Below are 27,598 nucleotides of genomic sequence, written 5' to 3' on the forward strand. Positions count from 1 at the left end.
GACGATGGCAACAGGTATAACCAGTGTGTAGAGTGGGAGGATTATGTGATTCCCGGATCCAGCTTCACCTACTCCGGATCCAGTGGATTCTCCCCCGGCAGACATTGGGGGATTGCACAAACTGATGGAAAGAGCCTCCAGTAGATTCAAACTACCTATGCCGTCAGTTCAAACGGAATGCTTCCTTTATGATTTTAAGGAGCCCTACAGGAAAGTGGTCCGTTCCATTCCCATTGTCAGCCATGTCTGGGACGAGGGTTTGAAGGCAATGAAAAACCCGGCTACTGTTGTTCCAGTTTTGCCACGCCCGGAGAAGAAGTACAAGGCGCCCGAGGATAGTCCAGCGTCCTTGATGGGTCAACCGAAGCCGGATACGGTAATATCGCAGGCGGCGCAAAGAAAGTCACGCAATCCTTCTGCACCCCTGACCACTCCTCCCGATAAAGAAGGCAGGCGCCTTGATGATACGGGGAAAAGGTTTTCCTCTATGGCAAGTCTTTTGGTACAGGCAGTGAATGCGTTGGCGATCCTTGGTAGGTACGATCGCCAAATGTGGTGCGACCTCTCCCCATATTTGGACCAGCTCCCACAGGAGTCCAAGGCGGAGGCCAAGAAGATTCTACAGGAGGGAGAGGCTACATCTGCAGAAGTGATGGACTGCGCCATGGATATTGCCACAACAGCTTTCCGTTCACTGGCAGGCGCAGCTGTTCTTCATCGCCAAGGCTGGCTCCGGGCGACATGGTTCTGGCAGGAGGTCCAGAACAAAATTCTGGACCTCCCGTTTGATGGTGAGGCATTATTTGGCAAACATAGCGACAATGCCCTCCAGGACATTAAAAAGGATACGGAGACTGCAAGATCTCTAGGAAATCTTCAGTATCGGAAGGTTCCTTTCCGTGGGGCCAGGGGTAAGAGTACAACATCCTACAGAGGTTCGTACCAACATCAACGGTACTCTTCTTATGGTTCAACGTCTCAGTCGCATCGACCAACATACCAACAAAGACAAGGTCAGACCTCTTCTTTCTCTAGGTCCAGCTCTAGAGGAAAACAAAATCGCCAGGGACGTGACACCTCCAAGAGACAATAGCGGCGTTCTGGCTCTTCCTACTGTACCCACCTCCCCGTCAACACCTGTGGGAGGCAGGGTGTCTCAATACCTCCACAACTGGAAACGGATAACATCAGACCGTTGGGTGCTCAACATCATTCAAGATGGCTGGAGTTTCTTCATATGCCACCTTCCAAGCCCCTTGTCGCTATGCCTTCAAAACATCTGCGTCTCTTACAGCTCAAAGTTCATCAGATGCTCCTCAAGGGAGCAGTGGAGCCGGTTCCCCAGTCTCAGAGAGGGGAAGGTTTCTACTCCAGGTTTTTCCTGGTCAAGAAGACGCTGGAAAATTGCGCCCTATTTTAGATCTCAGGGAGCTAATCACCTCTCTCATCAGTCAATCCTTTCGGTTTGGGGGCGTGGCTTAGGCACTGATGAGGACGGTCGCGTGAGCTTCGGGCTCGCGCCGACCCCACTGGTTCTCCTGTAAAGACGCCGGCGATCTCGGAGGGGGGGCCCCCCCTGACGGCGGGGACCCACGGAGTGTATGGGCCGAGACCTAGCTGCCCCTTGCCGAGAACGGCGACTACTGAGAAGACGGCCGCTGAATCGGAGTGCGGCCAAGATGGCGGCGGGGCAGCTGCGTAGCAGTGGAAGCGGCGACTAGAGACTGCCGCGGAGGAGTCCCACTTGCGGTGCGGCCTGGTGAACATCCGTTGCTGGTTCCCGGGAAGTGCTGGACAGCTCGGTGACGATCAACAGCGGAGCCTGAATTACCCGATGGCAGTGAGGGGCGGGGCCGCGACGGAGAAGATCCGTACCGGGAAGATTGCTTGCAGTGGCGCTGAGTGCGAGGCGACTGCCCCCACCGGTATATTTCTTGGAGGAGGCGGCGGACGAAGAGCGCGGCTGGTCGGTGGCGGCCGAGTCGGAGCCCATGTTGGGAGAAGTTACTACTTTGTGGACAGACGCTACAGCATTGGCAGCATACAGGGACGACCCCGGCAATACTGCTGCTTGGTGCAGTGATGTTTTATTTGAACGAGGTGCTTGACTCCCATATGCCCCCCCTGGACGGTGGCTTTCCTGGATAGGCATTCCCTGAGGCTTGCCTTTGGATCAGGTGCGGGCGGAGGGAGCCTGATAGACATTGCTGCTTGGCCAGCGGACCCCCTGGGGCAGCTCAAAGCATCCTGAAACTGCAATGTATGTATTAAGGGTCGGAGTATTTGCTGGGTGACCCGGTTGGAGGTCCTTCTGATGTCGGCTGGGTGGTGGAGTGTACTCTATGCTCCATAACTTCATGTAAATAGAGTGCGGAGACGCAGATGATGGGCGATGGACCAGCACTGTGACTGAGCTTACTGACATTGGGAGTGCCCATGGCGGCCCACGTTCATCGGAGGGGGAAGGAGCTACAGCCGCGCAGTGGTAATATCGGCGGCCTCCCTAGGAAGTGACGACGGCCCGGCGTCAAGTCTCCATGGGAAGAGGCGTGGATGCGGCCGCCTGCGGTGATCGATGGGCGTCGGTGAGGAGTCCTGACAGCAGAACTTACTGGCGGCGAGAACCGGCCCGCGTGGATCTGAGTTGCTGTCGGACAGCCGCAGGAGGTGAGGCTTTTCCCCATTGGCGGCGGAGGAGCGAAATAGCCGCCATTGAGTACCTGAACGTTGCCTGTGAAGAGCCTGCGTACTTTGCTGTGCCCCAGAGGTGGTGGGAAGGCCAGGTGCGGCGCCGCGGTGTCCTGGTGATGGGAGTGAAGGGGCTGGTTGCCCGTCCGTATGTGTAGCCGTCGCCCTACAACAGAGAAGAATCAGGACATCACAGTGAAGACCTGTGGCGGTAAGGGTCATTCTGGACTTCGAGGTATCCACGAAATTGACAGTCATACGACCATGGGGAAGCCACGTGGCAGGCAGGGAGGAGTGCAACCGGAACCGGACAGCGACGTGGGGGAGCAGAGAGCGCAGGGGAAAGCAGAGTCGTCTTCAGAGGGAATGATGCAGCAACAGGTGGATCAGATTCTCCGGGCGATCACTGACACGAAGGAGGCGCTGCAACAGGACATTGCTCAAGTGTCGTTGGGGCTGGGACTCCTGCGGGCGGATCATGCGAAGTTGGTGGATAGGGTGAAGCAGACTGAGACTACACTGGAAGCTCTGGAACCATCGCAGAAAGCACTAGATGTTCAAATGGGGGATGTTATGCGTCGGATCCAAGCACTGGAGAAGAGGGCCGAGGATGCTGAAGGATGCAATAGACGGAATAACGTACGAGTGGTGGGCCTGCCAGAAGGAATTGAAGGTGGAAGTATGCTTGACTACCTGGAGAACTGGTTCCGTAGTGAGGTGGCCCCTGAGGGTTTGACTCCGTTTACGTTGGAACGCGCACACAGAGTGCCTGCCCGCCCGTTGGCGCCTGGGTGTCCCCCCAGGCCTGTAATGGCCCGTATGCTCCATTATAAAGATAGAGACTTATTGCTGAACAAGGCGCATACATCAGGCCCCTATAGGGTGGAATATAGCAATGTCATGCTATTTCCGGATTATACCCTTGAGGTACAGCGACATTGGGCCTCGTTCCTGGCGGTTAAGAAGGCCCTCCGAGACGAGGGCATCCAATACTCTCTGATGTTCCCGGCGCGGCTGCGCATATCGTTGGAAGGCAAAACAATCTTTCATAATGACCCCGACGAAGCATGGAGTTGGCTGGAATACTATCGGGCAGGAGCGGGTGCGGCAGGACGCACTGGGGGACAGAAGGTGGATGTGCCCCGACCGCGCTGTGAGCGGCACTCCAGGAGACGACGCGGCGAAGCACGAAGGCCTACTACTACTCAGACGGAGAAAGAAAGAATGGCGGTTCTACAGGCTGCGACGGAGCTGTCTCAGGCGAGTGACACTGCGATGCTGAGACTGACAGACTCTGAAAGGGGCTCGGATGGTTCGGATTCCGATGGAACTGATGCGGGGAGTGTGGCTATGCCGCATATAACTCCCAGAACGGCGGATGAGATCGTGGACGCTTGATTTGTTGTTCTACGTAGTAAGAGGGGCCAGTTGACACGGGTGGGGTTCGCTTTGTGAGGGGGCATGGGGGAGCACGGGCTGAGCTGTGGGTCCTATCGGGTTGTCTGAGATATGTGGGTCCTCGCCTGTCGGGGGGTCCTTTCTGAGAGGGGGGATTTTCTTTTATAACGGGGTTTGGTGCAGGGGGTTCGATGAAGCAGCGGGTCTGATCTTCTTGTTGTTGGGCCTTCTCCCCTTTGTCTTGCTATTAGAGCGATTCTCTGGTAGTTACCAGAGGGCTTTTGGGGGGACTGTTTGGATGGGTACTAGCTGTTTGGAGCCTGGTTTGAGGGGTTGTTGGGGGTCTTGTTGGGGGGGGGTTCACGTCACCGGTGAGCCAATGTGAGGAAGGCAGTCACAACACAAGTACAAATTGCATTATGGGGTCTGTACCTGAACTGAAATGTATTACGTGGAATGTGCGGGGGATGCACACGATGACGAGACGCCATACAACTCACGCTTATCTGGTACGTAGTGGGGCACAGATAGCTTTTCTCCAGGAAACCCATATAGTTAGTTGAGGGCCGGGCCCTGCAGTGTCGTTGGAGAGGGCTGCTTTTCTACACAACATATTCTGCCTATGCCAGGGGAGCACTGATCTGGGTGAGAGCGGGGGTTCCTTTTCAGCCGACCCAGCAGCTGGTGGACCCGGACGGGAGATATGTGGCTGTCATGGGTAGATTGGATGGGAGGGATGTGACACTGTGCAGTGTGTATGCCCCCAATGTGGAACAGAAATCCTGTTTTGCTACATTAACGGGGAAACTGGCACCTTATTTACCAAGTTCAGTGTTATTAGGGGGTGATTTTAACTCCGTTCTGGATGCTGAGCTGGACAGATCACACCCCCCATTACCCCAGGCACCTGCCCATAAGCTATCGAAACTTAGGAGGGACTGGCAAGCTGAATGGGGATTGATAAAAACATGGCGAGTTCACCACATAGGAGAACATGATTACTCTTATTATTCTCCCCTCCATGATTTGCATGTGCGGCTGGATGCGGTGCTATGCTCTCCGGATGTGCATGCATTGGTGCGAGGTAGTGAGTATTTGGCGAAGACGATTTCGGACCATAACCCACTGTTATTGACGGTGGGATGGTCTCGAGAGCAACCTGTTGTCCCTACCTGGCGGTTGCGTCCTGAGACCTTGGAGGACCCGGTGTTTCGAGCTGAGATCCGAAAGTGAATAGAGCGTTACTTTATTGAGAATGGGGAGATGGCTTCGACCCTAGGACTGGAATGGGACGCATTCAAAGTGGTAATACGGGCATTATGCATTGCTAAGAGGACAGGGATGTAGAAAACGCTGTTGCAGGATATAGAAAAGGGGGAACAACGGTTGTGACGGGCAGAGAAAGCTTGCCCGGAGAACCCTGGATTGCAGGACGAGGTTATGGCGGCAAGGTAGGAGGTGGCGTCGCAAGTGGAACGATTACGCTGCTTTGATCATAAGGAATACCTGGTACGAGCACATGGGGAGAGGGATAAGATGGGCTCCCTCCTGGCGTGGGTAGCGAATCTGGCTCCGTGGGGTACACCGATCCTAGCGTTGACTACTTCGACCGGGGATGATGGAGTATACTCAGCGAGGGATTAATGAGATGTTCCTAGCATATTATGCGGAACTTTATGAAAGTAAAATACAGGGCATGACTGATGGGCTGAATGAGCTTTTAGCTGAAGTACGATTGCCACACCTTGAGGAAGACCAAGGGGTGCAGCTAGGGCAGGAGATCACGGAAGGAGAAATACGCAGCGCAATAAAACATATGGCTCGCAGGAAAACCCCAGGATGCGCTGATCCCTAAACTCCGGGCGGTATATCGCGAAGCCAAGGAAGTTGGGTACTTACCTGGTTCTGCTAGGGAGGCGATTATCATCCCGCTGTTTAAAACCAGGGAAAGACTCACTATCTCTGTCGGCATATCGCCCATTATCAATGTTGACGACGGATTATAAGATTTTATGTAGGATCCTTCCATCTCAGCTGCTTCCTCATATGACGTACTTGGTCCATGGGGACCAGGCGGGCTTTATCCTGAAGAGAACCACTGCAACCAAGGTGCGGCGACTGTTACGGATCCTGGGAGAGCGTCACGCTAATACACCAGACGCGGCGGTTCTTTCAGTAGATATTGAAAAGGCGTTAGACAGTTTGGAATGGCCGTATTTGTCTCGAGTTCTTCATGCATATGGTCTTGGAAAATCCTTTGTAGAATGGACGGAGTTGTTATATAGGTCGGCGACGGCACGCGTACGCACGGGCGCGACGATCTCATCGGCTTGCCCGATTGGACGGGGCACGAGACAGGGATGTCCGCTCTCCCCATTATTATTTGCTCTGGCCATCGTGCCTCTAGCGTCCCATGCCGGATTTTGGAATTCCTATGCTGGCTTGTATTTGCGGTGGGACATAGTTTATCTCCCTATATGCGGATGATTTATTGTTGTTCCTAGGGAATGTGACGACGGACTTAGATGGCGTGAGACACTTGCTTCGTGTGTTTGGCCGCTTTTCGGGGTTGAGGGTGAATTGGGAAAAGACATGTTTATTCCTAGTGGCCCCAACTGCGACGGAACCTCCCCAGCTGAAGGAGGCCCGTTGGGAGCCTAGATGTCCGTCTTATCTCTGTACCAATATATACCACACCCCCGATGATATACTGGAGGGCAATGTTGGTTGGGTCATCCGTGGCCTCAGGGGTAGCATGGCATTTTGGAGTGTGCTGCCGCTTTCTGTAGTGGGGCGGGTAGCGCTCCTGAAGATGGTTGCACTACCGCATTGATTATGCTATTTTCGGATCTTCTCACAATGTCCCAGGGCCAGATCTAGCATCCGGATCCTCGTTCCTTACACGTCTCAGCATGGCTCCTGAGCAGCGAGAATTCCTAGATCTTCATCTCTCGGTAGAGATAAGAGATGTTCTCTCTCAGGCTAGAGCTCCTACCACTAACAAGACTTACCGTTTAAAATGGAAATGATTTTGCATCTGGTGCCAACAGCAAGGTGTGGACCCTTTCTGGTCTCAACCTCATCGGGTTCTTCCTTATTTCCGGTCCTTGGCTAAGGCAGGTCTGGCTCATTCGTCCATAAAGGTTCACTTGGCTGCAGTTTCTCGCTACAGACGCACTGCATCTGGGCCTTCTCTCTGTCATACAGAATTGTCAAACAATTTCTCAAAGGCCTATTTCGAGTCTTTCCTCCAGTGAGGCCTCCGCCTCCCACATGGCATTTGAACTTGGTTCTCACCCAGCTGATGAAGCATCTCTTTGAACCAGTTCATCAAGCAGATTTGAAATTCCTTTCATGGAAATTGGCGCTCCTTCTTGCTCTCACTTCAGCAAGACATATTGGAGAATTACAAGCTCTCACAATCCAGAAACCTTTCCTCCAATTCAAAAGAAATACAGTGATTCTAAGGACTAATCCAAAGTTCATACCAAAGGTGCCTTCGGACTTTCATTTAAATGAGCCGGTGATTCTCAAGGCTTTCCTTCCTCAGCCATTTACGCCGGAAGAAAGGGCACTTCATTCGCTGGACGTGCAGCGGTGCTTGAAATTTATCTGGACCGTACTAAAGAATATCGAGAATCTTCTCAATTGTTCATTGCATTCAGTGGTATTGCTCGATGGATCTCCAGTGCTATACAGTTCAATCATTCTGCAGCGGACAAGCCTCTAGAGGGCAGAATTAGAGCACACTCAACAAGGTCCATGGCTTCCTCTGTGGCTCTCTTTGCAGGGGGTCCAGATTAAAGACATCTGCAGGGCTGCAACTTGGAGCAGCACGCACACCTTCACAAGACATTACTGCCTGGAGACCTTGGCACAAGAAGACACAGCTGTAGGCCAGGCAGTCCTGAGGAACCTCTTCCATTGAGTGGTGAGCTTTCCTTTCTTCCCTCTTTCCTTTCTTCCCTCCTTCCTTTCTTATTGTTATTTGCACATTTTGCTACAACATAACATGTGTATTTGTAAAGCGCACGTTCACCCCAGCAACGGGGCATCTTGGCGCTGAATAACAGATGTACATTGTTACCCAACTCAATGGTACTCATTTTGTCGACCTCAAATGGATGAAAGGCTGAGTGGACCCGCCGGGATTTGAACCTGTGACCAGGAGGTCGAACACAGGCCCCTGCAGTGGATGCATTAGTCCACTGAGCCACCAGACCCGGCTGTGTATGTGTTCTTTATGTGATTGCATTGTTGTTTGATGTTTTACGTAAGAAAAAAAAGAAAAAAGAAAAGGAGACTAGAGGAAGAGATGTCACTAAGGGAGCAAAATGTGCTTCTGACTGCTAGCTACTCTGATACAAGCTATGGAGATCTATGAAAGTTCCAATACTGGAGTAAGAAAACAAGTTACTTACCTGTAACTTTGGTTCTCCAGTATTGGTAACTTTCATAGATTACCATGCGCCCACCCTCCTCCCCTGGGAAAGCTCAGCCCTCTGCAGGGTTTGGTGGTACTGTTACACAACGGCTACGAAAATCTGAGGCTCTGAGTTTCTCTCAGGAGGGTTCTGTGGGGTGAGGCTAATCTGATTGGCTTTTGCTTTATTTTGGTCTCTTTTACAAAAAGAGGTGGATATGCTACAAAAGGGAATGAGGCCTAGGCCTTTTTCTTTCTCTTTTGTACCTACTGCTGTTATTTTGTGTACCGAGACTCCCATTCCGACAACGGAGAATGATACAAGCTATGGGAATCTATGAAAGTTACCAATACTGGAGAACCAAAGTTACAGGTAAGTAACTTGTTTTCATCCAGGACGCCAAAGTGACTTCAAGGGCTAGTTGGCTGGCCTCCTGAACAGAGAGAGCCTCAGGGGCAGAAAGGTCTAACAACTTTGACCACAGCACCTGGACTCTGCTATCTGAGCTTAGCCTGCCAAGTGGTTCCTCCCCAGTTCTGGACCCTTGGAAGTGCTCTGCCAGCTTCTGTGGATCCAGCGGAACCAATCCTCTTCTTTGTGGCGTAACCCAGAGCAGAACCGACCAATCATCGATGCTATGAGATCAGAACTGTCACAAACACCTGCATCGCAGTCTGTAGCCTCATCTGCACCATCGCTGTGCAATGCATCCTCGGTGCAGGCCCTCACATCCCTCGTCGATGGCAACACCAGACTCCACATCTCAGTTCCTCAGAACCGACACCTCACACTAACTGTGCAACGCATCCTCGCCTCTGGACTTCACATCGCAAAACCCTCTTCGAAGTGTTCCTCAATGATCCAGGACCTCTCACTACAGCCTCACCGCACCTTGGAACGACTCATCGCTTTGACTGCGCGGCACATCCAGTAAACCAATTTCTTACCCCAACTTCGGGGTAGGTATATTTTCAATGGTTTGCGGCTGCTATTTCAGTCCTAAACCATTGCTACATATGATAGAAATTGCTATTGGGAAGGAATGCCTACACCACACCTCTTTTAAATAGCGATTCCTTACCCATTTCTAAACCTGTTTTAGGGGGTCAGTAAAAGGGACGGATTCTTAAAATAGGTGTGGTACTTTGCAAAAAGCATTTTTGCAGTTGCAAACTCCGAATCTGAGAGATGGCGACTGAAAGAATGGTTTGTACAATTTGGCCCTTAGTCATTGTGTGTAATAATACTCACTGGGAGATTTTTTTTTGTCATTTGGGTATTTTGAATGTTTGTGTATTTCATCTTATAAGACTTCGCTCTGTTGTTGTTTTTAAGACAGTAACTACCTTGGGGAATAAACAGATTATTTAAAAAAATGTTTTAATTTCAATAATTCACTTGATGAGTCGTGCTTTTCGACAGAAAACAATTTAACAAAATATGCTTCATGCAGTAAACTGCCTGCAGTACATCAAAACGGAAACCTCTGTAGTTTGTGAATTAATTCGCCTATTATTTCTAATCACTGTTTTTGTTACCTCACAAGTGTCCCCTCCTCTATAAAAAGTGTTTCATCTGTATGACATTTTATATTCTCTTACACAGAATATACTAAACATGCTATTGCTGATTTTCTTGATGTAGTTTGAGGTAGAAAAAAGTGATGCCTGATAAATTCGAATTCATCTCAGTCACTGGGAGTTAGTTTTGGCTGCATTCCAGTCCATTGTGTTTTTTGCTTTTTATGCCACTCTAGGCAGAGACCAGCAGTATGAAAATCAATCTTTAGCCTGCTCCAATAGGGACAGGCTAGCCTAAATTGCTAGTCCATTTACCCTCTAGGCGGGACCAAAGCGACCCCCACACCAGAGGCCCACTTGTCCTAGTTGGGCCTCAACAGTGAGTCCCTCTCAACGAGAACGGGATCTCATGTCTGACCTTACTGGTTTATTTGCGGCTCCGTTATTATTGTAACGATTAGGATGTAACTGGTGAACTCTAATCCAAATATGCTAGTGCTGTAGGTTTAACAAGCAGCATGGATGCACATAAATACGTTTTGCACTCAACAGTAGTACAGCTCCTTTTTTGAGGGCTACTAAAATTATTAAATGAAAGTTGTGGCCAGAGATCGCAGCCTGTGGATGCCGTGACCTTGGGCTAATCCTCGTCTTCCGATTCCTCTTCCTGTATTTGTACCTCGTGCATGATCATAGACTTTGAGAATATTTTTCTAAAACAAGCTTGTTTAATTTGTGCTAATGTTTACAGTCTCTTACCATGCATGTGTATTTCTTGAACCTGTTTCAATAAGCCTTGTAACTAGGTTTGGTACAGGTACAGCATTACAGGCAACCCTTCCACTCAGACTTCAGCGAATCTCTGGAAGCCGGAAGCCCACGCTTTTACCAGTAGGTTAGTTTGAGTGTGGTTTGCAGCTGATGGAATTGTAGTAGCTCACTAACGTTATCGCAGCAGCCACAGGGAGCTAGACTGCCCGAAGGAGGGATGGTCACATACTGGAAGTTGGGGACTCTTGGTGAAGCAGTCACATTTAATTCTCCACGGAGCCCTCGGAGGAAATGTGTTGTGGTACCATCTGGAAGTGAGGAGCCCTGGACAATGATATGTAAACTTACAACAAGCAAGTATACTGTTACAAGCACTGTGAAGATAGAGGGTGATAACTAATACACTGCCACGCTGCTGCTCATCATTGGTGCAAATTATTTTGGCTTCAAGGGTACTTACAGCATCTTACCCGCAACAGATTCCAGCTTACTTCATGTAGCCAATATATATTTTGCTAGATAACCTCGGTCACTCATTCCTTTCTGCCTGATATTTATTTTGGGTGTTTGTGAGTGACAAGAGCTGATATTTACTCACTTAGTGATATTCCAAAGCTCTGCGTATATGCGCAAATGGCCACATTCTGTATAATGCCCATGTTGTGAGAGACAGAGAGCATCTTCCACTTCATTGGTTCTTTATACAACTTTTCTGGGCATTATGCCTACATTTCCCAATTAATTGCAGATAATATGGAGTTGATAATATATTGCTCATCCCGGTGTATTTTTCTTTGCATGGCAGATGCTAAGTTCATTGAGACTATTGATTTGAATTTCTTAAAGTTCACCCTCAAACTGTGAAAACATATTTTAATTATATTTGTTTGGATTAGATTTGGCAAGTGCATTTTCCAGATGCTGCAATAAAGATAGCGCATAGTGATGTGTATGCCATGTCCCACCGAAATATGTCGATCACTAACACTCAACACTTATGCATTTCGAATAAGTGCATTCCTTTTCATGGCTGGGACAGTTCCATCCCAGCTTTAGGTCCTCCTTTCTGCATTATCAACAAGTTGAATATATTACTTCAACATGGAAGGCCTTTGAGACAGGTGTCTACGTGAAACACTACTGTCTTATTCATCCACCTTACCAACACATATCCAGGCTGTCCATTAGGAATGGTGGCCCCCATATCCGGTGCATTCCTGTATCTTTAATTCATGTTTTTTCTGCATGTGTCACCAGCTACCCAATGGCAGACCCTAATTCTAAAATCTTAGGACACTCCCAGATTATGTTGGAGAATCCAGTCAGCCATATGCCACGTATAAGACACACTAACCGTGTACCTGGGTTGAATCTCTGCATCTTAGTGGGCACCTTAAACTTCAGATCTCTTTCCCGTTTGTTCCCGGGGGTGTCCTCATCTTTGAATATCCTTGTCTGTGCTATGGTATTTATTGGCCAAATCAGTCTCCCACAGCCAGCAACTAATTTAGATGATTTTGATCAGGTGTAATGGGTGGGGCCACCAGAAATTTGGACCTTTTCCCTGTGAAGCTATTCTGACCCCATGACATCCACAAAGCATATAGAACAGAATGGGGAACTCAGTAACACACACACAATGAAGGTCTTCAGCATCTTTCAATGTCTTCTAAATACTACTTTGAAGATTCCATGCTCATAGGCCATAAATATGTATGCTATATTTTGGTCCTTATTTCTTCTAATGCATATAATCGACATTTTTTACAAACTCATTCTCAATACCGCTCTCAGAGAACAGGAATAAGGTGCATTTTTTTTCAAGTTATTCAAAGTCTTTTTAGTTCAAATTACTGTCCTGAAATTGGCACTCACCTGGAACACTGGACTCTGGCTCTCTGACGACCTTAGATTAGTCTGAAAGAATGTCATTTGGCCATTCGGGGGTATTTTGTTGGTATGTAGACAGGACATTGCCAAGAAACTTTACATTTGTGTTGACCGTAGCAATTGCTACAACTGTCTTCCTGAAAGTCTTAAAACATCCTATTTCCACCAAGTAGAGAAGTGTAACACAATGGTTTAATATTCAGAATGTGAGAGAGAGAGCACCATGTACGTGGTTAAATAACCTGGATGTGAGGGGTGATTTATTTGTTAGGACATTCGGTTTTTGATGAGCCATCTTCATTGAGTGTAGAGCTGGAGTTTCCAGAAGGAGGTTCAGTACGGTTGGATCCATGACTGGTATTCATGTCAACCACATGCGCATGAATTTTATTTGGTGTCAATTTGTGAACTTGTTGAAATTTTAGCTCAGATCCAGACTCTTGGAACTAGGATAACACCAGACTGTCGCTGCTTCAGTGCTTTCATAACTGCAGAAGCATTTCCAATTCCTACCCTATCTTTCCTCTATGTTAGGTTACATTAAAAACATAGTACACAATGGCGCCCAGGCTGTCTCAAGGTGCTGGCCTACACCAAGCAACCACCTGAGGGTTCCGACAAGAGACGTTTTATGATGAAATTTAAAGTTTACCTTAGACCCAATGAATCTAGAAAAGTGCTCCAAAGATGAGCTTCATAGGACTCATAGCCTCTTCCCCTATGTAAGAATTCTAGGCTACCCAATTTCTATTGTAAGATCAGGTACCCATCCCAGGGATGTAGACTGTAAATCTGTTTGGTTGAGGTTGTGGAGAAGTGTGGCTCAATGGTTAGAGCGGCAGACCCTGAAGCAGAGTTCTGTCCCGGGACCAGAGTTCAATCCCCCGCCTCGGCGGGTCTTGGATTCAGTTTCCTCGGACCTGATAATTCTCGCCTCGGTGCCTATTCTAAGTATGGGTCCCACGCTGCAACTCTGGGCAATAGCTTGCTTAATCTCCACAACGGCCCCAGCAGCACTGGGATGCCTGGCTTCACCATGGGGGTGCCCAGGAGTGGACATTTCACAGGGAAAGGCCAGGAAGGGTTCCTCAGCGGTATGAGTAAAAGCGCCATGAGATCCCCCGTTGGGGGTGGCAGTGCGCTATACAATTACATACACATTTACATTTACATTTTACATTTACATTTTAAATGAAAGGTAAAATGTTATCCAACTTTACTTTCAGTAGCTCTCAGTGTTGATCATAAACCTTACCTTTGTTTGCTTGAAAATATGAAGGCAGTTTGATCAAGTGAATAAAATCATACCTGTAGTTTATCATTCCATGTCATTTCTATACGGCACAAGGCTAATTAATCATTCGTTTATCGGGAATCCAACCTCATAGAATATTTTTCTCATGACTAGCTAAAGCACTATTAAAATTGCAAAGTGGTGTTATTTATATTATTGCTATCGTTAGTGTTCACGGCACCTTACTTGAGCTCCACCATTTCTCTTTTGCCATCTAAATAATGATCCTTAGTATTACTCCACCGAGTGGTGCACATTTTCTTGATCTCAGCAGGATGAAAGCCTGAATGAGCCCTGAAGTGATTAGAAGCTTGTGATATTTATGCTGAAGACAGCCCTTGGCATCATGTGCTACACCTATTTATATGCATTTACAGCAATGTATGCTGTAGGTGAGGCCTGGAGGTAAAATAGAATGGTTTAAAACTCTGCAGGTGCAAACAGGCTGAATGTTCGTATTTTTTCACTCACATTAAACTTTTATATCAGATTGACAGCAATAGAAGTCTTGCTTTGGAATTACATTTTGTAATTTGCAGTCAGTTTTCCAGCATTTGTGTTTTTCTGCTGTAAATCAGCAGGCGAGTTTCACGCCAGAGCTTCAGGTTGGCATATTATTTTGATTTTCTAGGAAAAGAGTTACTGTTTCTGGTTTAAGCGCCTGATGAATTGCTATTTTTACTACGATTATGGAATTATGGATTTGAAAAATATTTAATTCATTGAATGATATGATTATTTCTGTGACTGTTGACTATAGCAATGCCAAAGCATCCTTATTGTCTGTTAACTTACCAGCGAATCTGCTTGGAGGTTATCTGCAGTCGGGCACAACTGTAACCTACCTGTAAATCTCTGATGTTTCTCATCTGTATGTTTATTTTATACTGTACAGCACCCTGATACCTTTGGACCATGCTTGTGCTTTATAAAACTCTCAAATAAATACATCCACCCGGACTGGAGTTAGATTGAGATACTTTTCGACCCCAGTGTCGGAGCCTGAGATTTTGATTTAGCAAAAGTCTTAGTTAGAGAAGTTAACTGCTGACTCCTTTGTCTTTGAAGTGTGGATATCCGAGGATATGGAGATGTCCTTGAGCTGCTGGGGGTTTCATCTCTAAGCACTACATGTTAGAATGGTTGTTTCATTTGTGTGTGTGTCTAAGGAGGTATTAAACTTAAGAAGATACACATAGGTTGGAATTTGTGCTGCTTTGTAATGTGATACCAAGCAACAAATGCATTAATGAAGCCCTCCCCCCCCTTCCCCCCCTCCCCACGGCCACTGATCAAATTCAATTTAATTTATTTGATAACACATGGACCTTATTCAGTGTGTTCTACCTAGTATATTACAAACATATGTTTTTGTTTTTCATATCACCTTCTCCAATAGCCCAGTTACTTGTGTGGGTACCTTTTTGAGGTACTGGTACAAGTAACTGGTTTATTAGAGAAGGTTGGCTTAACTGGCTGTGGGTCCCTGAAGGCCACACGTCATAATGATCGCAGACATGCATTTACAATCGGTGACCTTCTTGCACACAATAATGAACACAGATAATTAACAAACCACACGTTACCAACTCCCAGTGAACTATCATTAGCTGTGGAAATGTGTCCCAAATCATTAATACAATTTTGACTCTGAAGAAGACCTCGGAGAATTACGTCCCTAGAATGTCATGTTGAAACATGTTGGCACATACTCTTAGGGGAGCAGCTTTGCAATTAATTGGCAATTTAGTTGTGCTATGCAACACCGAAGGACCTAAAGACTTTTTTGATTTTCCGCCCTCATTAGAGGCTAAATTGACTGCCTTTCAAAATCAAATAGGAGCCTGTTAAGAAAACTGTCTGTTTTATTCAGCATAATGTCATGCACCTTTAAGCCTGTGATCATCAGATGTTACTTAAAAAAAGGCTCACCTAGTTTGCACATAGGAGTGTTTATGTATGTCATTTTGTAATGTTAGTTCAATGTTTGTTTACTCATAGGACTGTCTATATGTTTAATTACCACTTACATGGATGTACTGATACCAAAAGTTAAAAAAAGAAGTATATTGATATATAACGCTGGATTTAACACATCGGCTAAAGTGTGTGTGTTGTCGAATAAATAATTGAATATGATAAATGAGGTTTTCTTCATTTGTGAATTTGAATTCATTGTAGGGTTCCTCCCTCGTGGGCCTTTACAGCATCTCCTCTGCACTATTGCAATACAAATAAGGAATAGTGCCTTGCAATGCCTGGGCGAAAGATTTTGCTTCCGGAGTCAACTTAATGTTTTGCTACGGTTTACTGACATTTGGGTCTTATTTGATGATTATAGGGTCAGTCTGTTGACCACTGAAGTGTGGTGCCTTCGGCAGCTTCCGAATGTAGTATTGCCATTATGGTACACAGTGCTGGGTATGTTCCTGAAGGAGCTGTACGTACTTAAGTCATACGTTATTTCACCCCCACATTTTTATGTTATTTAATGGGGTCTCTTAGGTACATACCTCTGCATCCTTTTCGTGCTTAGTTAAAAAAATAAAAGTATTTGTACAAAATTGCATTTATTTTGTATATCAATGATAGATTAAAATGCAGGACTTATGCTTGTTATTCACCTCAGATTTATCCTGTTTACACTTATTTATTTTTGTTTTTCAGCAAACTCGAGTCTACTTGGTGGTGGCGGGGGTAAGTCCTTAAAAATCATTTTTTTGTGAGAATTGTACTAACAATGGCTGAAAAAGGGCCTACATTTCAAGGATATTTTAATTGAGGCGGATATATTAACCATCAGAAATTACATATTTCCCCCAGACTGTTGGAGGAAGATGTCTCCCTTGAAGTGTAATTCCTACTGTGCAAAATTCATGTATACTTAGGAACTTCTGTCTTGCTGCCGCCTATTGTATGATTCAGTGATACTAGGCCATGTTGTCAAATTGGTTTTAATAAAAAGATTTACAAAAAAAAAAAAGAAATTACATATTTCCAAATCTTTTCAACCAAAATAAAGCTTTGAATTACTTGCCATTCCATTGTGCATTTCCAAAAAACCAAAAGGGCCGGAATCGCAAACTGCACATTGTAGTATGTTTTGTAGCACTACAAAATGTACTATATACGCTTTACTATTACTTACATGTGAAGAGTTCTTCACCCAAACGTTGGAGTCTTGGGACACATATGTATTCTTTTTAGTAGTAAATGTGAGAGAGACATGGGGTAGTGGGCAAGAAAAAGGGCAGACTTATTCCTAAAGGGGATGGGATCAGGGAGGTGTAAGATGGGTTTAGGAAGGAACGTCACCCACCCACAAAAGAGTAAGCCAATTTCTTTCCACTGTGGGTGGAGACATATAAATTACCCTTTTGAAGTAAGTTTACACTCTGAGTTTGTGATTACCGAAAGCAAAAATCTTCAAAGTGTAAACTTACTTTGAAGTGTAAACTCACTACCAAGTATCAACTTACTCCAAAGTGTGAGTTACCTTTTTAAATCAGGCCCACAGACATTTCCTTCTTTGTCCCCTCTTTGGGGCCAGTTAGAGATGTAAATAAACTGACCTGGATAACAGAGACTAACGGAATCTTTTGTGTACAGAATTTCTTTTAGTAAAAACGCTTATCTTCCTCAGGGGTCGTTCATTACATTGCCAAAGTTGGATATTTCTGATGCATGGTCGGTTGTAAAAGTTGTTAGCAATCGGAAGTAAACTTATTTTTACGAACTTCAGGCAGGCTTTAGTTTCTCCATTTAAAAACAATTTTTTTAGTCTCGAACACAAATTGTTGCAGTCTTCGGACACACTCCCCTTGCACATACCAAACCTCTCCAATTCTTGAATGAAACTAATAGTTTTAAATGGGCTAGTCCCTGCAGGGGCATTTGTCGAATCACAAGAAATTGAAACTCACAGTTTACCTACCTTGATTAAAAAAGAATATTGTGCATTAGAAATTCACATTCGGTGGTAAATCCTACTTGCTGCTTCTTAACTGAATAATTATTTACCTAGATTTGATTGTCACTGATAAATATATAGAATCATCTTACTGGTGCATTAAATTCCATGCATTAGCTCAAGTGAACCTTCACATATGTTTGCTACCCTGATTTTCAGTGTTGGAATTATCTGCTGAAATCCACTGTATTGTATTGTATCTGTCCTTGGAGTGGTGTCCTCCTTTCCAATTTCACTGTTAATAAAATGCTTATAGAGTTAACACCAGCTACTTCACTGTTGGCTCTCCCACCCAATGACAAGGCAGCCCCTGTCAAGAAGTGTCTGCTTCTTCTTAGACCCTACTTTTGAATAAATGTGAAGGTGAAGCTAAATATAAAACCACAGAATCCTTTCAGCTCCAAAATAGATTGTTGTGCGATGCACCCTCATTATGCAACCCCAGAAATTCCATTTAGAGATTTTGCAACTTTGGAGCGGGTGCTACAGACAAAACACATTTCTGCGTAATAATGTATGGATATTTCTTATCTGCTACCACAAAACCCATTCCCCTCTTTTTACCCACTGAACACCCAAGCCACCTGCAGTTATGGTTTCAGTGTCTGCTCGCTTTGGGGGACCAAAGATAGCTAATCTTTACCCAAAAAAACAAGGAATCGAAACATGCTAGACAAACGGATGCGACCACCACTTTTGTACCTGAAATCAGTGACCCCGTTTGTAAAGAAAACACATTGTAGGTGGTGCACTTCACTTAGGCTCATGTAAGGATTACTATACGACCCCCTTTTGTTTCTTAGGAACTATTATAGATTTCTGCACAGATCTTATCACGATGCATTTTGGTCAGCTCTGTTCATAACCAAGTCTTCATCTGGCACCATTACCACTGTCATGGTGGTGGTTTTTGGTCATTTCAGATTTCAGGGGTAGGTAGGCCTACATGAACTAGTGCAGTTGGGCTCTAAACTGCCCCAATTTCCATGATAGTCCGAGCGTGGCTAACCTGCTGCAGGTTTTTTGAGTTTGTGCTTGTGCTTTGGGTGTTTGAGGCAGTGACGGAAATTAATTAATTAAATCAATCAATCATTTGTAGAGCGCACTACATACCCGCGAGGGTCTCAAGGCCCTGGGGGGAAGCGGTGCGCTACTGGTCGAACAGCCAGGTCTTGAGTAGCCCCATGAAGGTCAGCAGGTTTTGGGTCTTTCGTAGACTCAGTGGAAGGGTGTTCCAGGTTTTGGCGGCGATGTAGGAGAAGGATCTTCCGCCGGTGGTTGTTTTAACGGATGCGAGGGACGGTGGCGACTGCGAGGTTGGTGGAGCGGAGCTGGCGGTTGGGGATGTAGAAGGAGAGTCGTCTGTTGAGGTAGGCTGGGCCGGTCTTGTGGAGTGCCTTGTGTGCATGGATGAGGAGCTTGATGGATATCCTCTTGTTGACCGGGAGCCAGTGCAGGTTTCTCAGGTGGGGGGTGATGTGGCTGTGACGTGGTACGTCGAGGATCAGTCATGCAGAGGCGTTTTGGATGCGTTGCAGACGTTTGATGAGCTTGGTCGGGGCTCCTGCTTAGAGGGTGTTACATAGTCGAGTCTGCTGCTGATGAGGGCCTGGGTGACTGTTCTTCTTGTGTCTGTCGGCGTCCACCTTTAGATCTTGCGGAGGGTGTTGAAGCAGGAGGAGGAGGAGACGGCGTTGATTTGCTTGGTCATGGAGAGCGTTGAGTCGAGGCTGATTCCCAGGTTGCGTGCGTGGTCGGTGGGTGTCGGGGGTGCCCCCAGTGAGTCGTCCCAGGCTGAAGGGTTGGAGCCGAGGATGAGGACCTCCGTCTTGTCCGAGTTCAGCTTCAGTCAGCTAATCTTCATCCAGTCGGCGACGGCCTTCATTACTTCGTGAAGGTTGGATTTGGCGGTGATGGGGTCCTTGGTGAGGGAGAGGATCAGTTGAGTGTCGTCGGCGTAGGAGGTTATGTTGAGGTCGTGCTGTCGGGCGACGTGTGGGAGCGGGGCCATGTAGATGTTGAACAGTGTCGGGCTGAGAGAAGATCCCTGGGGTACGCCGCAGATGATCTCGGAGGCTTCGGATCGGAATGGGGGGAGGCAGACGCTCTGGGTTCTGCCGGAGAGGAAGGAGGTGGTCCATTCCAGAGCCTTGTCTCGGATCCCTAAAGCATGGAGGCGTGCCCGTAGTGTGTTGTTAATCCTTGCAGACATGAACGAATCCAAAGGTTCAGAGGTACTTTTATGGTAGTCAAATCTGTGGACTAGATCAATGCTGTTTTAAAAATCTCCAAGCTAGGAGAGCTCCACAAGAAGCAATGTAGTTTTCACAGAGAGGTCTCTGCAGGACCATATAATGTGTTATTTTCCTATGGACATTCCTCTCAATAAGTGGTTCGGGTACCCCTGATGCTGGAGCCTCTCTACCGTGGTGGTGGCCATGTGACGACGATACGGCTTGGAGAAAGAGGGAGCAAATATACTTCCCCAGGTGATGTGTGGCCTTTAGACTGTGAGAAAAGTACGCATAAACCGGACTCTAAAAGTAATTTCCTTTGGAGACAAAAAAGTCTGACCACGACAAACAACACCATTGAAATGTTTTCTGTAAACCGTCAAGGGGTGATGCACTCTATTCCACAGTGCAGATTGAGAGTGGCGCTAGCGGCTGCCACAGGCTATGACTCATGGGATCTTCCTGTCTGCTGAGCACCTTTCAGAGGTGTTTGATGGCAGATATGAACATCCTGAGCCTGATGACTTCTTACATCATGGACATAACTCTGCAAAGCTGTTAATTTGTTGTCAGGAGGTAGCCGTGAACGTCTAAAGTCAGTAGCGCATACGGACACTTTGCAAAAAAAAAAAAAAAACATTTACTGGCAGGAATTTAGAAAATAAAGCATACTATGTTGCTGGATAACAAATATAGTGATACCGCGAAAAGATAATTTCTTTATGAAACATTTTCCACAAGGAGAAAGGTTGGCCAATTGTTGGTACTTTAGAGAAGAAAGCTTAAAAAAAAAACTAAATGTAATCTTTCAATGGAAATTGCTGACGGAATCTTATAGGACATTGTATTATTTAAAAAAAAAAAAAAGGTATTAACTGTACACTTGTTGCATAGGATGCTTTAGAAATATATATGGCCCTACTGACCAAATGTGTCATGATGATATGCGCTGCACATCGAACACAGTTCCTAAGTCATTGTGGGATACGCAGCCCTTGAACCACATGGAAGTAGAAACTGGGGCTTGTCATGTCATGAGGTCCTGTCCTTTATCTATGTATTCTAGGAGAGATTTCCCTGTGAGGTCCCTAAAAGAGCCATCCAGGTGAATGAAGAGGATTTCATTTTAACCCTTAATTGAGATGGCAGAATGTCACCCTGTAATTCGTTTGCATACTTGTTCAGGAAATGCAGACATTTCCCTGACTGCGAAGACACTGGATATGGTTAGACTCCTGCAGGAGAAGGTAGGCTGGTAAGATCAGAGTTTGGTGCGCTCCCCTGAGAAAGAGTGATGCTTCTGGCCGCTTGCTAACGGTGCGCCCCCTACTTGCTTACCTCCTTCCCCTACTTTGGACCAAGCATAAGATTTATGCAGGAACAAATGTCTGTGCTGAATTCATTTTGCAGCGCTTTTTACGAATATACAGTTTTCTTTTGTCAATTTACATAAATGTGTTTTTTTTGCTCCAATCAGTTCACACTTGGAATTGGAAAACCATTCTGAAATCTGTGCCACAGCATCCGTCTGGCTAGTTACCGCACCACCTAAATGCGTCTGTAAAGCCAGATCATTATTTATATCTAATAACAGGGTGTAATCAATATAAAAGTAATTGTGTAGATGGACTTGAGAGAGACTTTTGATCTAATCGGTCGTCAAAGTTTAGTATACCCTGGCAGCCAGCGAGAAAAACTATCAGCACAGTATAGTCATTCAGTGATTAATTTGATCATAACAAAAATGTTCCTTGTAAGATGTCTCCGGAGTCATCAGCCAGGCCTTTACGTGCGCTTTTATCAGACTTTATTACAGGTTTACGAGAAATGATACACCGAAGGATGGTCTCGGGTCAATCACGCTGGCAAGGAGACTAACATTACACCTCAATTGCATTCTAAGTGCTCCACTCGGAGGTGAATGTCAACACGGAATTCAACAATGTATTTTTTTTTTTTTTAGCAAAAAAGAAGGTGGTCTAAATGGCAGTTCTAAAATGATTCACGAAGTATTATTCCTAAAAATATTAGCGTTCCTAATGATTCTATTCTAAGTCCTCAAAGATGCAGGGTTTCAACCCTTGTCCTTTAATTAGCGAGAGTTCTTGTGGTTAAGTGCTCTTTTTCAGATAATTGCTCACATCCTGAGTTATATATTCAGAGGCAAAGGTGACAGACTATAAATTAATTTCATTTTGAAATAGGAAACCTAGGTGCTTTATGCTGCATATTACTATTCGGTGCAGAATTGTACATTTAACAAAAAAATGGAACTCTGATAGTTGATTTGTAGGAAACAGCAACGCATTTAGAGCTTGTGTTTTCTTTCATGGATATGGCTTTTAGAAATGTAGCAGGATTTTTGGGCAGCTGATAGAACACAGAGTCCCTCCTGGATGTGCAAAAGGTTACTTTTTTTCGGGGCGCAGCTCACATTAAAATAGCTTTGGCGACGGCAGTACTTTGTAATATGCCCCTTCAGCGCACTAACATTTATCAACTAGAACTTCCCTCGCCCTCCTAATAAATCAAGTCACCTCACCTTCGCCAATCCACGTCATCTTCTAACAGTTCTTTTAAACCTTGACCTTAAATGCTCTGGGCCTACTGAGCTCATTGGAGCCTACTGCCCAACAGTGTAACCTGTGCTTCATCTACCAGCCCAGGACCGGCTTTACCGCTGGTGGCGCCCGGTGTGACAATGTTTGTTGGTGCCCCCCATCCGTGGTGGAGGTGGTGACAACCTCCACCACGGATTCCCTCACCACCACCTTTTAACAGTGCCCCTCAAGGCTCCATAACCACTGTCTTTCAGATGGATTTAATTAGTTATATAACACCATTCATACCAGTGTAGGGTGTCAGAACACTGCATCACACACACATTACGCAGAGGCAATCATTGTGTGTAAATCAGCGCATAGGATATGTTACATAGGCCAGAGGAGTCCAAGGTGTAGGAGTCACGTCATCCATACTGGTAGGCAGTATAGTTTGAGTGCTTGGTCTGGAGAAGCACAAACTCAGAATTGAAAACGGAACACCTTAGTTGGGGGTTCTCTTTAATAATAAGAATCGATTTATACCCAAATGAACCCTTTTATTTTTAATTGCAACATTCATCTATGCTCTAATCTATACTTTGCAGTGTACATGCAGTTCTTTGATGCCAGTTAGTAATTTACTGTTCTATGTTAGGATTTTAAATTATAAACTGCTATTAACAAAAGGATGTCTCTTAGAGAAACAGTAACCCACTGACCTATTTACATTATATGCACTTTGTGGTCTGCATGGCACAAGCTCTTTGCAGCAGGCATATTAACCCGCTATGCTATTTTATGATCAGTCAAAACCTCAGTTAGACAAAACTCTGATCACTCTCCATGAAAGACATTAAACACTGGCGTTATCTTGACATTTTTTTTGTTCTCTGGAAATTGCTGTAGGCAAGGAATGGGGCAGGAGGTGCTTTTAAAACCAAAACAAACTTGCAAACTCGGTGCTCCCTGAAGTCAGCACCCGGTGTGGGTGCACCGGTCGCACCGCCCTAGAGCCTGCCCTGTACCAGTTTCTTGGCTTGCTTAAAGACCAGGCTGCCAAACTCCCCTACTCATTTAATTTGTTACGGTATGGTCACCTCAGTGTCCTGGGGCCTATCCTTTGCATGCTTCTTGCAATGAAACACTACAATATACATACAACATTACACTGATGGATCTATTAGGAAGAAATCCTCCCCTGCATCTTGGTGCATTAGGGAGGGTCGTAGACATCCTTGCAGTGCAAGCAAATGGAATGTCTCCTATGCATCTGCAGAGGTGCACCTTATTTTGCTGATGTGACCGCTATGCGGCTGCCACATCAGTACAACACCGAACCCTGCCGCCCAGACTTAAAGGGTGCGCCCTCCACTCCATCTGGAGAAGTCCTTGGGATGTGGACCAAATGTAGTCATTTCTGAACTTGCAAAAGGTCACTTTATTCTGGAAGCAGGTCAAGCTCACATTAAAAGCATCCTTGACAGCAGCCAATTTGAGATAAATGTCAACTAGTATGCCCTTTCAGCAAACATAGACCATCTATAAATCTCTTTCCGCCGTAACCAACCTTGGGAATGTCCACTTTCTTTTTCTGGTGGGAGTAGAAAGGCGTGAAAAACTCGCCTCCTGGGGTGTTATTTCTGACCCTATCGCAAGTGCAGATTTTTTCCAATTAAATCACTCCTCTACCTACTTCACTTTAATCAGGTTTGTTCTCTTATCGAAAAGAGAGAACGGTTCATATCCTTTCCTGTAGCATCTTCCAGACCAACACTCCCAAGTTATGCAGTTTGTGAGCTGACCTCTTGAACACCATGGACAGTGAACCTAGTAGGATTCCTAAAAACACTCACACTTTCTTTGGTCTCAATTTTTTAGACATCAATTGCATTCCAAAGGTCTCTGTAAAAACAACAACCAGTGTATTCATATTTTACACAGGTCTAATTTTCCTGCTCTCCTACAAACAGGAAATCACTCATCTAGAAATTCCAGTTTGGGATTTTCTTTAAATGGATTTTAAAATCGTGCTCATATCGCTGCTCTATACGCAGGGCTTTAAGTGGGCCGGGTCCCACTGGGTCTGAGCACCAGCAGTTTTTTTTAAAGGGGCCTCGAAACGGGTCTCTATCGGGCTCTGTTTTGTGCCCTGCACAGGCGGTCCATTTTTTTTTCTGGATTGCAGTGACAGCAGGAACATTGATGTACGCTGCTCACTTCTCACTAGTGGAGAAGTTACGGCATGACGTCATGCCAGGTGAGAGTTGTAGGGGATGGGAAATCCTTTAAAGAGAGTCATTTTCTCTCTTGATTTCCCTTCTCTTTTTGAATCGCAGGAGCAGCAACATTGTCGTAGTGTCACCACCAGGGCTTTAAGTGGAAGTGTTTTCAATATTATATACAAACCATAGTTGCTGCTTATTTATCTTATGCAATTAGCAACCATTGACAAAGCCAGTAGTCCTGACTTGTAGGTATTATGTGACTTGTCGAATCATATATCTGGACGCAATGACAGGAGCAACAAAATACAAGTCGTACGGCACACTGTGCTAAACACAGAATTTTAGCTTACGTATTTTTAAGCCACGCCCTTAATTACATTGACCACACCCCTTTGAGAGACCCTCCAGTTTTTTTCATCCCACTTAAAGCCCTGTCTATACGGCTTATAGGCATTATCTTTTGCGGCAGTTTCTGTCAATACTTGAAATGTCTGTCGGGTGTGGACGTTTCAAAATGTGGCAGGCGGCACCTTCATCAGGGCGATGGAGTAATTTACTCCACCCAAAAATACATCGGGCACTTTGTTTTTAATCTTGACCTGGATTATAGCCAAGGAGATATAATATTTAGGTGATCCATAGCCAATTTTAAAATTTTACCATTCTAGCTCACAAAACCTTCTCCAGACAAGCCAGGGCATGCACTTGTTGCCTGGCTAGGCCACATATGCTGAGAAAGGTTCTCCATCAAAGTGCCCCTAAACATGCTCAGTAGGGTATTGCACTGCCCACCTAATGTGGAGCATGACCCGATGATGAAGAATGCTACCTCCGTGGGTGAGAGCCTGGGTATCCTGAAAAGGATACCCTGGGCGCCATGAGAGACTGACATGCAGAATTTTGCATTTTCATACCATTTTTTGTTTGTGGAACTTCACACAATTTCATGTACTGGTGTCTAAGTCCACCTGGGGACCGCTACTATTTAGATTTAAAAGTCATAACAAGTCCCTTTGTTAAATGACTAGACTGCGTCTACGTTTCCCCAAACTATTTTGTTTGAATCCTCCACCCCTCCTCAAGTGGGGTGCCTGGTAATGGGAACAAACTGCACTGGCAATCTGAACCTATCTTAATGGCCCATTAGATTCCTTCCATTGCAGCCATGGACCTCAGTCCCGCTTCCCCAAGTTGTTGTCTGATCCACACTCGTCCCAAATCTGAAAACTTTGTATTGCAGCCAGGCATTCTGTATAACATTCAGGTACTTAAAGTGACACAATATATGCTGCATACATCATGAATAGTGAGGTCCACATGTCAGCATTAGTAGGCACTGCCTTCTAACCACTTCCCCCCTCTTGTTCTTTCAAACCGCTTTACAATGTGTCTGTTCATAAAGGAGTTTAAACTTTCCCATGTACTCTTTCTCTTTTTTATGCTCTGCATCAATTGGGGCTTTTGTGGCTTCTCCTCCCCATGGGTGCTTTACCACAGGATTATACTTAGCTTATTCACTGCTGACTAGGCCACCTGGCTCCAGTGAAGCTAATGATGCATGTCCAGGCCCTGTCATACGAGCTAGGTCACCCTTGTCATCTGTTCATTCTGACTCACATGCCTGTCCTCATGTGTTACTGTTTTGATGTTCCCTGCAATCCTGTCTTGGAATTTCCATCTTTGTCTTATATGTCCTATCTCCTCGTCATATATTCTTAATGTGATCCCAACGACCCCTTTGTAACTTCTCAAATTAGTGTATTTACTACTCTTTTTTCCTCTCCTTTGCATCCTGTCTCTCTTGTACTTTTGAACTAATCTCACCAGTCTCTACCTGCTACCACGATCCCCTAGATCCACGCGTTTCATGGGACAACGTCCCTTTTGTGGCTCATTTGTCTACCCGGTTTGCTTGTCACTCACCTTTCCCCTGCCATCCTTGTGGCCTCTTATCTCTCTAGAGCCAGCTGTCTACATCGCAGCGCGCAGCAAGGGCTCAGACCGGTGTGGACTGTCCCTCTGTGCCCCCCTCTGTCCTCCTACAGGAGTGACCACTCACTTGTCATTTTGCTCCCTTCCTAGCCAACATCACTCTCGTCGGGCAGTCTACATTTTCCCTGTGACATTTCCTATTTTTAATCCTCTAAGCAACGTCTGTCTGAGTAATCTCTTGTCCACCTCCTTAGTGGTATCTCTGATGGCAATGTAGCCCTACTGCTGTCCACTGGCACTTCCTGTGGATGGCAAATGGAGATCCACCACGGAAATAGCTGCTCTTCCGATGTTTGGGCCAACAACTGCAGTCCGGAGGACCTTGCCTGTATCAAGCAGAAGTGGAGATTTTGTGGGCGATTTTTCCTCGTCTCTCTCTGACCTGCCAAGGGGGCTTACTCCAGTCACAAATGTGCCAAAAAATAAGATTATACCATAGTAATTAATGGTTGTCCATGTATAAATACTAGATAACCAGGACTTGTTTGTGAACAGGAAAACAGGGTTCTCAATAGGAGCACACCGTTATAGAAGGAAAATTCATACCATAGAAAATCTGAAATAAAAAACACTTAAAAGGAAGTTAACTTATAATACCTGTAAAACAGACTGTAGCTGGTTGGTAGTCTAGTTCATTACTTTGGAACAT

General features: G+C 45.7%; 1 protein-coding gene across 1 annotated transcript in view; it reads left to right on the forward strand.

Moving 5' to 3' along the window:
* MACROD2 (mono-ADP ribosylhydrolase 2) overlaps positions 1 to 27,598 on the forward strand; it is a 2,183,495-nt gene that overhangs the window by 1,179,244 nt on the left and 976,653 nt on the right. Inside the window, exon 4 of the mRNA XM_085612704.1 lies at positions 16,653 to 16,682. Coding sequence (XP_085468830.1) covers positions 16,653 to 16,682 — 30 coding nt within the window. The remainder of the gene's footprint in view (positions 1 to 16,652; positions 16,683 to 27,598) is intronic.

The sequence above is a fragment of the Triturus cristatus genome, chromosome 6, assembly GCF_964204655.1.
Source record: "Triturus cristatus chromosome 6, aTriCri1.1, whole genome shotgun sequence".
Taxonomy (NCBI): domain Eukaryota; kingdom Metazoa; phylum Chordata; class Amphibia; order Caudata; family Salamandridae; genus Triturus; species Triturus cristatus.